This window comes from Leopardus geoffroyi, chromosome B1, assembly GCF_018350155.1.
Source record: "Leopardus geoffroyi isolate Oge1 chromosome B1, O.geoffroyi_Oge1_pat1.0, whole genome shotgun sequence".
NCBI classification, from domain to species: domain Eukaryota; kingdom Metazoa; phylum Chordata; class Mammalia; order Carnivora; family Felidae; genus Leopardus; species Leopardus geoffroyi.
Window position 1 is genome coordinate 193971101 of NC_059327.1, and position 15434 is coordinate 193986534.

Sequence of the window (15434 nt, forward strand, 5' to 3'; positions counted from 1 at the left end):
CTTTAGCTATTCATGGGGTTGTTATGTGTGTCTATGTTATACACAGTGATCATGAGGCTGTTCAGTTTTCCAACTGTACAGGGAATATTTGGTCAAGTGTCCACAAAAACTGACGAGAGACACTGCCAGGGGGGCCTCACCTAGAGATGAGGGGCACTGGGGTAAGAGAGAAAGAGCCCTGTGCTCAGGGTTACACATTTGAGGAACAGCTCTACCGCCCTCGGACAATCTTTTTTTCCCCCTTACAGAGATTTACAGGCCCTGCAGGAAGTTAAAGAGCTCCCGCTGCCTGTTTCTGGGTACTGGGGCATCAGAATCAGGGAGTTCTCATGTCTGAAACCCCCACACATGCTTTAGGTAAGGAAAGGAAAAAGGAGAACAGAGACGTGTCTGTGACAAGCTTTCGGTTTTATTTTTGTCTTCTGGAAATGTTTTGTGTCAAGACAAAGTACCACACACGTACGATACGTGCGTGTGTGTATATGTGTGTGGATTTCTCCCTTTCTGATTATAAAAGTAACACATACTCATTAGAGAACATCCGAGAAACACAAAAATGCCAAAGTCAAAAATAGGAATCACTGATAAGACCACCACCCAGAGATAATTGCTCTGCCTTTGAGTTTATTACTTTTTCATTCATTCGTTTACAATATGCATATCATAATAGAATTTGTTAAATTTGTATTATACTTTAGAAGGTTTTATATCTCACTTCTTGTACTTACTGTTGACATTTTTCTATATCATTAAATATTCTTTGAAAACATTTCAGTTACACACAGTGAAATTTACTCTTTTTGATATACGGTTGTAAGTGTTGACAAAGACATAGATTCACTACCACAATCAAGATACAGAACAGTTTCTCACTCCCCCAAAATTCCCTCACACTACCCCTTTGTAGTTACCCCCTCCCCCTAGTCCTAACCCTTTGCTACCACTGATCTATTCTCCATTCCTACAGTGTTGCCTTTTCCAGAATGTCATATAAGTAGAATAATACAGTATGTCACCTATTGGTCTGGCTTCTTGTATTAGCACATCTGAGTGTTACTCATGTAACATTTTCTTTCTGACTATATAGAGAGTGTTGCTGAGTATTGTATAGATGTACCACAGTGAGCCCATCCATTCACCAGCTGAAGGACATTTGGATTGGTAAACATGACTTTTACCAGTTGAACGCGATTCTAACCTACAGATATACCAAACCATATGAAAACAGTTCCCTATTATTGGACATTATGAGTTTCTCCTCCCCATTATACATAACCATTAAGTGAACACCTTTATTCATAAATCTTTGCACGTCAAATATATATACATTTATAGAGTGTATATATATATATATCTTAAGCTATCAATAAGCAAGCAGTGTGCCCCACAGGGGATATAGGAAAATTCAGAAAAAATATAAAATCTAATTCTACTAGAATTTTCTAAAAATATTTTATTATGTAACAATAGTCTGGGTCTCAATGCTTTATACAATATGACACAAGAAACTAATAACTTGCTTTCATTCTAATGCAGCAATTTTAACCTGCTAAGTAGAACTAGACTAATTTCTTGTCTCTGAAATCCCAAGCTTGTGTATCATTGAAAACATTAACATTTTTTCCCAGAAGGAAGCTTCTTTAGACAGTGGAACCACGTGGTATGCACAGAACAAGACGGAGGAATGCGCAAGGGCGGGTTTCAGGGCTGGGGGATGGTAGGGCAGCACAGCTGGGCTTCCAGTCACAGTTGAATAACTGAAGCCAAAACCACTAAGAAAGGAATGAAGAGGCTGGCACCATGTTCCGCACAGAGGGGTGGGGCTTCTCTTCGAGTGGAGGTTACTGCTCTGCAAATTAAAAAGGAAAGAGAGAAAATTTCAGTATTGGTGTGCAACGCCTACTGTCAAAAATACACATGCATGCTGCAAAAAAAATTGAAATAGTGCAGAAAGTTAACAAGTGACGAGTAAAAGTGCCTTCGACTCCCCCATTCTTGCTTTCCACAGAGAATCATTGCTGGCGGTTTGAACTGTCTTCCCAGGAACGTAACACGTATGCATACATTACACGTGTTCCCACACACACCTTCACACACCCTTTCATCTGAGTACAAATGCAACCTGTAATTTTTTTCCCCTAACATCATATTTTGGACATACTTCCATATTGTACATATGAGTTAATTCATTCTTCCTCATGGATGAATTCTTACTGTATGGATATACCATAAACCTAGCCAACTTCCCTACTGATCGACTACATTGTCAGAGTTTAACTGGCGTGGAAAAACCTACCTTGACTTAAAGACACCAAGAGAGGACCCGGCCAAAACAAATGGACTCTGGTCGGGGCTCCTGAGTGGCTCAGCTGGTTGAGCATCTGTCTTCAGTTCAGGTCATGATGTCACAGTTCATGGGTTTGAGCCCTGCGTTGAGCTCTACACAGAGCCTGCTTGGGATTCTCTATCCCTCTCTTTCTGCCCCCCCCCCCTTGCTCGCTCTCTTTCTCTCTCTCTCTCAAAAATAAATACATAAACAAAACATGGACTTGTCATAGCAAATAGAGTCTGACCACTGACTGGATTTTTTAAAACAGAAATTACTGAATTTTTAAAAACCAATTCAAAGATACACCTTTTTAAATCGTGAAACCATCGAATGTTGGCTTGGAAATTTATCCCATGGTTTGGGACTCCATCTGAGTGCTGGTCACCCCTCATTCACTAATGATTATTGCAGCATTATTTATAATAGCAAGATATGGAAGCAACCTATTGATGGATGAATGGATGAGGGAGACGTGGTATTCACACACACACACACACACACACACACACACACACACACATGCTCATGCAGACACACACAGGACTATTACACAGCCACAAGAAAGGATGCAATTTTTAGCATTTGCAACAACATAGATGGACCTAGAGGGTATTATGCTAAGTGAAATAATTCAGACTATGAAAGACAAATAGCATATGATTCAGTTATATGTAAATTTAAAAGAAAAAAAAACAAATGAATAAACAAACAAAAAGTAGAATCAGACCTGTAAATACAGAGAACAAACTGATGGTTGCCAGAGGGGAGGAGAGTGGGAGAATGGGCACAATGGATGAAGGAGAGTGGAAGATACAGACTTCCAGTTATGGAATGAATAAGTCACAAGAAAAAAGAAAGGAAGGAAGGAAGGAAGGAAGGAAGGAAGGAAGGAAGGAAGGAAGGAAGGAAGAAAAAGAAAGAAAGAAAGAAAGAAAGAAAGAGAGAGAGAGAGGGAGGGAGGGGGAAAGAAAGAAAGAAAGAAAGAAAGAAAGAAAGAAAGAAAGAAAGAAAGAAAGAAAGAAAGAAAGAAAGAAAGAAAGAAAGAAAGAAAGAAAGAAAGAAAGAAAGAAAGAAAGAAAGAAAGAAAGAAAGAAGAAAGAAAGAAAGAAAGAAAGAAAGAAAGAAAGAAAAAGAAAGAAAGAAAGAAAGAAAAAAAAGCATAGAGAATTTAGTTAATGATGCTGTGTTATATGCTAACAGATGGTAGTTATACTTGGGATGAGCATAGCATAATGTATAAGCCTGTCTAATCACTATATTGTACACCTGAAACTAATGTAACATTGTGTGTCAACTACACTCAAATAAAAAACAAATTAATAAAAACGGAATAAAGGAACCTCAAGCAGACACAAGTTTGTACTAGGGCTCCCCCTGCTGGACATTTACTATAATTGCACTTCTGATTCAGTTAACGTTTCAGACTTGATTTAGTCAAAATTATTTTTTTTTTCTTTACAATAATTAACGAATCCAAGGGTATACTTATTTTTATTCTTTTAGGAAAATAAAGTATTACAGAACTAAACATAGTCATAAGAGTCTCCACCCTTTTTCAGTTCTCACTGCCTTTTCTAGAAGTAACCACTGGTAGCAATTTGGAGCTCGTCTCCTTAGACCGTTTCATCACCGACATCCATTATCACGCACACACAGAAACACGTAGTTTTCCTTTGCTTTTCACGACTGGGTTCATGTTCTAGGCACTGATTTGTCACAACTTAAACTTTTCCTGTCCACATGAGGTTGTGCTGGAGGGCAATTTTTATGCAAAGAAAAAACACTATTTGCAATTACTTTCGTTTTAAAAATTAATTCTAGCTATTAAGCTTATAAATTCAAACACCTTATTTCTCCAAACATTTTTCTAGTTGACTCACGAGTCATATTTTTCTGTTTAAAAACCTAGGCAGGGGGCGCCTGGTGGGCTCAGTACACAACTCTGGATGTCGAGGTCATGAGTTCAAGCCTCACATTGGGCCTAAAGCTTACTTTTAAAACAAAACAAAAAAACCTAGGGACCTCTGATAATAACTCTTTTTTTTAAGTAATCTTGGGGTGCCTGGGTGGCTCAGTCAGCTGGGCGTCTGACTTCGGCTCAGGTCATGACCTCATGGTGCATGGGTTCCAGCCCTGCATCAGGCTCTGTGTGGACAGCTCAGAGCCTGGAGCCTGCTTCCGATTCTGTGTCTCCCTCTCTCTCTGCCCCTCCCTTGCTCATGCTCTCTCTCTCTCTCTCTCTCTCTCAAAAATAAATAAATCAGGGGCGCCTGGGTGGCGCAGTCGGTTAAGCGTCTGACTTCAGCCAGGTCACGATCTCGCGGTCCGTGAGTTCGAGCCCCGCGTCAGGCTCTGGGCTGATGACTCAGAGCCTGGAGCCTGCTTCTGATTCTGTGTCTCCCTCTCTCTCTGCCCCTCCCTTGCTCATGTTCTCTCTCTCTCTCTCTCTCTCTCTCTCTCTCAAAAATAAATAAATCATTAAATTTTTAAATTAATTAATTAATTAAAAAGTAAAAAGTGATCTCTGTGCCCAACATGGGGCTTGAACTCACTATCCCAACATCCAAAGTCGCATGCTCTACAGATTAAGCCAGCCAGGTACCCCTGAAAATAAGTTTTAGGGGGATTTCATACTTAATCAAATTTCCTTGAATATTTTTAACTCAGGTTATTTTAGGCTAAATTATTTTAAACTTATCTTTTTTAAATGTTACATTTTTTAAAAATACTTCAAGTGACTTTAAATGAGCAACACCTTCTCAAACACTTGATTCTAGTAAATCTAATAAAGGTATAAAATTTCATCTTAATTCTCTTAAACATTCCAATTTTGGCTAAACACTTATAAGTAAAATCTCTTATAACTTTCAACATTAAAAAACCCAAGTCTACAATCAGTTATTTAACAGTTACATATAGGGGCGCCTGGGTGGAGCAGTCGGTTAAGCGTCCGACTTCAGCCAGGTCACGATCTCGCGGTCCGTGAGTTCGAGCCCCGTGTCGGGCTCTGGGCTGATGGCTCAGAGCCTGGAGCCTGTTTCCGATTCTGTGTCTCCCTCTCTCTCTGCCCCTCCCCCGTTCATGCTCTGTCTCTCTCTGTCCCAAAAATAAATAAACGTTGAAAAAAAATAAAAATAAAAAAAAAAATAGTTACATATATATTTGGAATCACAGGGCTGTTTTTATATGCTAAATTCTCTAAAATGCTGCAAATTTAATTAAATACCAAAAAATGCAAGTTCTTCCTAAACTTACCACAAAACTATTTTTTTTAATGTTGATTTATCTTGGAGAGAGAAAGACAGAGCTCGAGGAAGGGAGGGGCAAAGAGAGAGGGAGACAGAATCCGAAGCAAGCTCCAGGCTCTGAGTTGTCAGCACAGACCCTGACATGCGGCTCAAACCCATGAACCACGAGATCATGACCTGAGCCGTAGTCGAATGTTCAACCAACCTAGCCACCCAGGCGCCCCAACTTTCCACAAAACTATTAAAATATGAGTTGGATTTATATTAACAGCTATATATTCCGTTTAAACCTTTGTAGATTAAAAGTCCTTTGTTCCACTATTCCAAAGCAAGTTGAGCTTGGATTTCCCACTTCTGTGTCCTAGGGTATGTGGGGGGAGGAGAGACAATGCATTTTGGACAGAGAATTCCGACCAAGATGAGACTTTTGATGTTTCTCCTTGACCTCGATTGATACAAGGAGTCCTTATTTCAATAACATAAGTATGCCTGTTTTCTCATTTCCTCACCAATCCTGTATTGTCATTGTACTGAATTTTTGGCCAATACTGGAGTCTACAAGATTGTTTTCTACATATTTTTTCATGAGAAATTGTTCATGAGAATTTCTCCATATTGCTGTATGATTATCCTATCACGGTTTCCCCCACCCAGCTTTATGGAGATATAATCTACATACAATGTCTACATTCTATTCCAGTAAATGTAACCCTTTGATGTAACCATTCACTTCTCATTGGATATCTACCTCTGATTCAGTATTATAAAGAATGCTTTGATGAACATCTCTGAGCATAGAGGTTGTGCCCACATTCTGAATCGTTTCTTTAGAAGAGGGTACCAGAAGTACCCTAAGGTCTGATTTAAGGTCAAAGAGTATGAATATTTTTATAATGCCTGATACATATTGTCAAATTTTTCTCCCAAAGCAATTTACAAACTTATAATGGCATCAAGCATTTAATAACATCTTTAAAATATTTTTTCCGCTGTATGTCAAAGACATTGTGGTGAAAATTGCACCTCATGAAATCTGTATCTCATTTGGGGCACCTGGGTGGCTCAGTCAGTTGAGCATCCAACTTCAGCTCAGGTCATAATCTTGCCATTCAGTTCGTGAGTTGGAGCCCCACATCGGGCTCACTGCTCTTAGCACAGAATCCACTTAGGATCCTCTGTGCCCTTCTCCCTCTACCCCTCCCCGACTTGTGCTCTCTCAAAACAAATAAACATTAAAAAAATTATATCTCATTATTACTACAAGGAGGAACTCATTCTCCGTATTTGCCATTTGGGGATCATCTCTTGCAAATTATCCATCAATATTCTTAGTGAAGTTGTTTAAAAAAGAGATCAGTAAAATTCCTTCCAAGGCAATGAGAGTGGAGGAAAATCGGGCAACGAGTGAAAGAGGGTTTGGGTGTTTTTTTTTATTATTTACTTTTTTAATTTACATCCAAGTTAGTTAGCATCTAGTGCAACAATGTTTTCAGGAGTAGATTCCTTAGTGCCCCTTACCCATTTAGCCCCTCCCCCCTCCCACCCCTCCAGTAACCCTGTGTTTGTTCTCCATATTTAAGTGTCTCTTATGTTTTGTCCCCCTCCCTGTTTTTATATTATTTTTGCTTCCCTTCCCTTATGATTATCTGTTTTGTACCTTAAAGTCCTCATATGAGTGAAGTCATATGATTTTTGTCTTTCTCTAACTGACTAATTTCACTTAGTGTAATACCCTCCAGTTCCATGCAAGTAGTTGCAAATGGCAAGATTTCATTCTTTTTGATTGCCGAGTAATACTCCATTCTACATATATACCACATCTTCTTTATCCATTCACCCATCGATGGACATGTGGGCTCTTTCCATACTTTGGCTATTGTTGAAAGGGCTGCTATAAACATGGGGGTGCAAGTGCCAAGAGGGTTTTATTCTTGACATTCAATGGAACTGGGAAAGAACTGTCATAAATAAATCTATTCAACAATCACTGAAAGAATGCCCAAACAAAGTAAAGAACAGATCAGGGACTCTAAGCCCCTTCCTGGCGTGCCTGTGGCTCAGTTGGTTAAGCATCTGACTTCGGCTCAGGTCATGATCTCATACTTTTGAGAGTTCAAGCCCCACATCAGGCTCTCCGCTCTCAGCACAGAGCTCACTTTGGATCCTGTCTCCCTCTCTCTCTGCCCCTTCCCCCTCACTCTCTCTCTTAAAAATAAATAAACATTTTTTTAAAAAAATCCTTCCTTATCTGCTGTGATGTGAACCACAGGGACATTTTGAGGCCGTGTGGTTTGGTGGGAAAAACAAGGATTTGGCACACAAACTTGCATTCTGGGCGTGGCTCTAGCCAGTCCTGAATGACTCTAAGAGATCACTTAGCCCCCTCAGCATCACTGATGGGGATCAAATTGCCCACCTTCCAGGAACGTGATCAGGAGGCAAGATGATGACCCCAGACTGCCGCACTGGAAGCCCGACACACCCAAAGTCCTCAGAAAGGCCTGGGAGAGGTAAGGAGAGCCAACCTCAGTCACCCGGCACATCCTGCAGCAGAGGAGGTAAACTGAGGCACGGGGTGCCAGGGTGGCACCACTTGCCTGTTTCAGGAATGGCAGTGGAGGGCCCAGTGGTTTTACAAAAAGAAACTTGACGTGATCTGTATCTGTATAAAGTTGACAGTCTGCTTAAGGAAACAGGGAGTAAAACCGTAAAGACCCGAGTTACACTGTAACGCTAAGGAGCCTACGCGGCCAGGCCTTTTGAAGTCCCCAGCAAACTGGGTTGCCCAGGCCACTAAATCCTCCCACAATCTTATTCCCCTTTTCTCCGCCTAAGTGAACCATCGGTTTCTGTTTCTTGCAATCGAAATCTGGAACTTACACATTTGCTACCAACAGGCATGTCTCCAACTTCCCTAGGACACCGGTCATTCCTTTTGGCTACCTGGCTGGATTGAGACATTGTCTCAAACACGTGCTTCCACAGAGAGGAAACCAATCCCTTTCTTTCTTTTTCTTTTTCTTTTTCTTTTTCTTTTCTTTCTTTCTTTCTTTCTTCTTTCCTTCCTTCCTTCCTTCCTTCCTTCCTTCCTTTCTTTTTCTTTCTTTCTCTCTTCTTTTTTTCCTTTCTCTTTCTTGTATTTCTTCTCTCCTTTCTTCCTCTTTCTTTCTTTTCTCTCTTTTCTTCCTTTCTCTCTCCCTTTTTCTTTCTCCTTCTCTTTCCTTTCTTTCTTCTTTCTTTCCCTCTCTTTCTTTCTCTCTCCCTTTCTTTTTTTCTTTCTCCCTCTCTCTTTTCTTTCTTTCTTTCTCTTTCTTTGTCTCTCCCTTTCTCTTTTTTCTTTCTTTCTCCCTCTCTTTTTTCTTTCTTTCTCCCTCTCACTTTCTTTCTCTCCCTCTCTTTCTTCTTTTATTTCTTTTCTTTCTTTCTTTCTTTCTCTCTCTCTTTTTTTCCTTTCTCTTTCTTGTATTTCTTCTCTCCTTTCTTCCTTTCTTTCTTTTCTCTTTTCTTCCTTTCTCTCTCCCTTTTTCTTTCTCCCTCTTTCCTTTCTTTCTCTTTTCTTTCTTTCCCTCTCTCCTTTCTTTCTCTCTCCCTTTCTTTTTTCTTTCTCCCTCTCTCTTTTCTTTCTTTCTTTCTCTTTCTTTCTTTGTCTCTCCCTTTCTCTTTTTTCTTTCTTTCTCCCTCTCTCCTTTCTTTCTTTCTTTCTTTCTTTCTTTCTCTCTCTCACTTTTCTTTCTTTCTCTCCCTCTCTTTCTTCTTTTATTTCTTTCTTTTCTTTCTTTCTTTCTTTCTTTCTTTCTTTCTTTCTTTCTTCCTTTCTTTCTTTCTCTCTCTCTCTCTCTCCCCCTGCCGCCTCCCTTCCTAAGTGCCTACCAGGTTGCAGGCTCCATGCTAATCTCTTGGGAAACATCCATCAGTGAACAAAACAGGTAAAAGTCTCTGTCCTTCTGGGGCTTATGTGCTAACAGGTGGGAGGTAGGCAGTAAAGAATAAACTTAGGCACCTGGGTGGCTCAGATGGTTAAGCATCCAACTTCAGCTCAGGTCATGGTCTCATCATTTGTGAGTTTGCACTGACAGTGTGGAGGCTGCCTGGGATTCTCTCTCTCTGCCTCTCCCTCACTTGCATGCACACATGCTCTCTCTTGCTCTCTCTCTCCCTCTCAAAATAAGTAAACTTTAAGAAAAAATGTGTAAAAAAAGAATAAAGTTAATGAGCAAATAACTCAGAAGCTGATAAACATCATAAAAAAGAGAAATAGAGCCACAGGAGGGGTTTCACAGAGCCAGTCCATGGTGCAGGCTGTAATTTAAAATACTGAGGTCAGGATAACTTCCTGGAGGTGAGATACAAGCTAATACAGCAGGTGAGTTAGCCCATTGACAGCTAGGGGAAGGACTTCCAGGCAGAGGGAACAGTGCAGGTAAAGGTCCTGGGGCAGGAATGCACCTGGGATGTTCCAGGAGGCCACTCTGAGGCACAGAAAGGAGAAGGGAGTAAGGAAGAAGCTGGAGAGAGCTGGGCCAGAGCAGGCTGTTTGGCTCTTACTCTGAGCGATAAGGGAGTGACTGCAGAGTTGTGAGCCAACGAGTCCCATGACTGAATAGTTACAGAACTACACTCTATACTTAGTGAACTTCTGGAAGTTTCCCTAATAAACAATTAAAATGGCAGCTGGGCCTCAAACAGGCCATGAAGGATGGGACAAGGTGGAAGTCAGAAGGCTCATTAGGGCCCGCTAGGTAATCTAGCTGACTGCTGGCCAGGCTGGTTCTGGTGGGTGACTGTATACTCCATCAATCTGTAGGTTGAACCAGTCGAATTTTCTGGTAAAGCATGAGAGAAGGGAAGGAATCAAAGACAGCTCCAAGATTTCTGGAACGGGCATTTGGGGATTTGGGGAAAGCTGGGCATTGCCATCAATTGAGACCAGGAAGACTCTGGGTAGACCAAGTTTAGAGGTCTCTTAGTTTCCTGTTGCCACTGCAATAAATCAATCAGTGGCTTAAAACAACGCACATTTACTCTCTTATAGTTCTGAAGGCCGGAAGTCAGAAACCAGTCTCACCACACTAAAGTCAAGGTGTCAGTGGGGCTCCTTCTTCCGGAGAGCCTCCTGAAGGAAGAATCGGTTTCCTTGCCCTTTTCTGCTTTTAAAGTACACCCTTCCAGGGGCGCCTGGGTGGCTCAGTCAGTTAAGCATCTGACTTCAGCTCGGGTCATGATCTCACGGTTTGTGAGTTCGAGCCCCACATCAGGTGAGCTGGAGCCCTGCCCCGCTTCAGGTGAGCCCCGCTTCTCTCTCCTCTCTCTCTGCCCCTTGCTCACTTGCACTCTCAATAAATAAATAAATAAATAAATAAATAAATAAGGTGCACCTGTCCAATCTCTGCTTCCATGATCACACTGCCTGCTTGTGTTATGCATCGAATCTCCCTCTGCCTCCCCCTCATAAGGACACTTGTGACTCTATTTAGGGTCCACCAGGATAACCAAGGATAGTCTCCCCATCTCAAGATCCTCAACATAATCACATCTGAAAAGTCCCTTTGCCATACAAGGTGATAGTCACAGATTCCAAGGATGACAACTGGGTATCGTTAGGCGCCATGATTCAGCCTACCGGAGCAGGTAAACTCAGTTCGGTTTGGGATGTGTTGAGATTGAAATACCGATTAGACCATCCAAGTGGAAACACTGAGTAGACTGTTAAATATACAAGTATGGTGTTCCGTACAGGACCTAGACTAGAGACATTCATTCCGGAGGCACCAGCATATAGGTGAGATTTAAAGCCACGAGGCTGGATTTAAAGCAGATACTCATTTTCCCACCCTGCCCTGCAGTTAGCGCACCAAACTCTGCCAACCAGCTGTCCCCATTGGAGCACAGTGGACTGAGACAGCAGGGCCCCCCAACGTCTAGTCTAGGGGCACCTGGGTGGCTCATTTGGCTAGCGTCTAACTCTTGATTTCGGCTCGGGGCGTGATCTCATGGTTCATGAGATCAAGCCCCACTCTGGGTTCTGCTGAGTGCAATGGGATTCCCTCTCCCTCTCTCTCTGCCCCTCCCCCACTCACACTCTCTCTTTCTCTCAAAATAAATAAGCTTAACAAGTAAACTGTTCTAACCATGAGGATGCCTAAGGCACCAGCGCTCTGAGGCTGCAGGGGCAGAGATTGTAGAAGCACCCAGGTGTGAGCACAGGTACTCTCTGAGCTGTGTGTATCCACACAGGCTCCCCTCCGGCAGTCCTGGGTCGGACTTCGGCCTGGCCTCCGGTCCCGCTTCCCCGGCTCTCACAGGAAGATTCTGTGCGGTGCCTTAAAATCTTTGAATACATCCCATTTCTGCTGAACTACCTGGAGCTGATGTGTGATGCTTGTAGACAAGAATTTCGACCGATGCCCTTCCTACTTGAACTTGAGGAACCTGGGCCCTGTGCCCAGGCCTGGCTCTTTAAGAGTCTTTCCAGTGTCCTGTCTAGAAAGGAGGTGGGGGGCTAATACACCCGTTGCTTTCTTCAATCTCCATGATAAACCTGCGAGGTAGTTTCCATTATTTTTCATTTGGGGCCTGAGAAAACCGCCCACCTCAGGCTATGGGACTCCAAGCGCAGTGCTCTTACCGCCGCCCAAAGGCTCACTGTCCGCAGTCTGTGGGCAGGAAAGTTCCCGGTGAGAAGTTGGGGGGGGGGGGGGTGTGTAGAAAGAGTGGGAAGGACCCGGAAGGCCAGACTAGAAGTCTGGATCGGTCACAGGAACCTTGAAGGTCTTTGAGCAGCGTGGACGGGACGGTGGGTGTCCTTTCCACGTGAAGCAAGTGAGGACCCAGGATCATAGGACAGACATTGTTGCTCTTTCATGAGAGGATGAGAAAACTGCATGCCTCCTCTGAGGGGTCAGCTCCAGGGTCACATGCTGTCATGGTGGGTCTGCTCGTTACTTCCCTCCCAGGAACAGTCCGGGGCGGACACGGCAGCTCCACGGTCGGGAGCGCCCAGCCTCCCCCATTGTGCGGCTCTGCGCGCCCAGCGGGGGACGGTCCCCACCGCGTGGCCCAGGTCCATCCACGGGGCAGCAGGAATGCACACAGGGAAGACAGGTCCCTTCCTTTCAAGTGGAGTCGCGCCCATCGCCCCACCGCAGCGCAAAGGGAAGCCAGGAAACACGCTCGCTGCTCTTGGCAGCGGTGAGCCCAACTGAAATGCGAGGGTTCTCTTACTAAATGAAGGAGACAAGAGCTCTGTGGGGATGGTGAGCAGTCCTTCTCTCTCTTTCTGTGTCTGCCTGTCTGTTTCTCTCTTTCTAATGGACTAGTTATGAAACTGAACAAAATATCCTTTTTTTTTATGTTTTTTAACGTTTATTCATCTTTGAGAGACAGACAGACAGACCACGAGCAGGGAAGGGGCAGAGAGAGAGGGAGACACAGAACCCGAAGCCGGCTCCAGGCTCCGAGCTGTCAGCACAGAGCCCGACGCGGGGCTCGAACCCACAGGCCGCAAGATCACGACCTGAGCCCAAGTGGGACGCTCAACCGACCGAGCCACCCAGGCGCCCCAAAATGGACAAAATATTCCATGTGACACACACAGCACAATGTGCAGCAGGCAGAGTACTCTTTTCCCCTTACAGATGGAAGAACGGACGGTATGGACTTCAGCTCACCTGGGCAGGTGTTCATCAAACCTGCACCATCTTAGCCGCTCAGAGAGCCCGAGCCGCTCAGGGCAGAAGCACAGGACTCCCTCCGCAGCCACATGTTCTAGGGCGCGTGTGTAAAATCATACTGCAATTCATCAGTGGTCTATAAACAGTCCCGCTTATCTTGGGGAGGCAAGGAGGTCGGGGCAGGACAGCTACTTACGAGTTTAAGGCACAGTCAGGATGAGTGCTGTGGTCCACGCACATTAAGAGCTTCACTGGTCTACAGAATGAAAAGAAATAATATGTAAGGGATTATTTAAATGACTCTCACTCATCAAACATATACGGGATGCCTGGAAAGTACCAGGGATACAAAGTCTCTCACCTAAAAGAACACAAACTGTTTGTTTTTAAAAATATTAGCTAGCATTTATTAGGCACTTACTACATACCAAGAAATTTGATGATGGATTTTTTTATTTGTTTTTAATTGTTTTAATCTTTATTTATTGCTGAGAGAGAAATAGCACACACAGAGTGCGAACAGGGGAGGAACAGGGGAGGAACAGGGGAGACACGGAATCCGAAGCAGGCTCCAGGATCTGCGCTGTCAGCGCAGAGCCCGACGCGGGGCTCGAACTCACGAACCGCGAGATCATGACCTGAGCCAACGTCGCACGCTTCACCGACTGAGCCACCGAGGCGCCCCGATGAGGTTTTCTTTTTAAATTTTTTTTTTTTCAACGTTTATTTATTTTTGGGACAGAGAGAGACACAGCATGAACGGGGGAAGGGCAGAGAGAGAGGGAGACACAGAATCGGAAACAGGCTCCAGGCTCTGAGCCATCAGCCCAGAGCCTGACCCGGGGCTCGAACTCACGGACCGCGAGATCGTGACCTGGCTGAAGTCTGACGCTTAACCGACTGCGCCACCCAGGCGCCCCCCGATGAGGTTTTCTATATAGACTTTGCCATTTAATCCTCACAAAGACCAAACAGAGCAGGTATTAATACCATCTCCAGTTTACAGGTGAGAAAGCTGATCAGAGTAACTGGCCCAAGAACACACACTAATGGCTGTGGGGCGGAATGTGAGCTGAATGCGAACCCTGCAGGCTCACCCCAGAGCCCAAGCGCGGAACCACCCAAGCAAGCATGTACAGTCTTGCCTGGAAGGTCCTCTTGATAAGTTCTTTGGCCAGAAAGTTGGGCTTGAAGCACACGGGTGATGGCCTTTGCCCAGGCTCCAGCGACAAAGAAAGCTGACTGGCTCCGCGAGTAGAGGGAGGAGACGTGGAGTCCCAGGAGGGCAGGGAAAGCAGCAGTGAAGAGAGAAGCCGGGTAACAGGAGCACAGGGCACACTAGGTAGGAGTCAGGCCAACAGGGGCTCCCTCCCTGGCCGGGTGGCTGGAAGGGACTTTGGAGAAACAGGAAATGTGTGTGCGCTCTACGGCTCCCCGAGGCTTGCCTACTTTCCAGTAAAGTCTACGATACACAGCTATTTGCTATGACCGTAGTTTATTGCTGTGGCTTCATGCCCCCCACTCCAAAGTCATTGAGTTTCACTGAGTCTGGCCCAAGACAGCGCTCACAGAAAGCAACCAGGAGGCAAGAGAGGCTATGACAAGAGAAGACGTGGCCAGAATTGGCAAGAATCTTGGGGAGAACTTCCGTCTGCCACAGGACAGAGGACGACATCACCTGAATTTTATGGGGCAGGTTCTCAGTTACATCTGGGTTGGAGTTTGGTTTGTTACCCTTTGTGACTCTTCCTGCAGTAAGCCTTCTGTTCCCTCCCCTGTGCCCCGGGAACAAAACAAAGCCCCACCTTAACAGAAGAGCCCGTGGGCAGTAAAGAAGTGGGAGAAGGGGAGTGACCCAGGCTTGCAAGGGAAGAGCCCTGAAGGCCAGCATCAGTGGGGACAACACTAGGGCAAGTGACAGCAGGCTAAGTCCCTGAGGACAGCCGTGCGCCTGGGTCACCATACGTGGCCTGACGACTTACAAAGACAACTTCCTGGAGGGAGTTCTGGGCCAAAGCAAAGTGTCTCACATGTGGAACATTTTGTCACAATTTTCTCCATCATTGAGCAGTTTTGGTAAAAAAAAAACAACAACAACAACAAAAAAAAACTGCCTTTCAAGAAAAGTATACAAAAATCTGGTGCTTTCTTGTTGTGATGAGCACTGGGTGCTTATCGAAGTGTTGA

The 15434-nt window shown here is 44.2% G+C and overlaps 1 protein-coding gene across 3 annotated transcripts in view; it reads right to left on the minus strand.

Annotated features, from left to right (window-relative positions):
• Positions 1-604: 604 nt before the first annotated feature.
• The window catches only part of BST1 (bone marrow stromal cell antigen 1), a 33425-nt gene continuing 18595 nt past the window's right edge, over positions 605-15434 (minus strand). Inside the window, exons 8-9 of one of the 3 annotated variants that reach the window (XM_045474484.1) lie at positions 13444-13503; positions 605-1849 (exon numbers count right to left, since the gene is read on the minus strand). In XM_045474484.1, the coding sequence (XP_045330440.1) occupies positions 1744-1849; positions 13444-13503 (166 nt within the window). In that variant the 3' untranslated portion in view covers positions 605-1743. Of the gene's footprint in view, positions 1850-13088; positions 13366-13443; positions 13504-15434 lie in introns of those variants that run through there. The other 2 variants (XM_045474485.1, XM_045474487.1) reach the window with 2 other exon arrangements.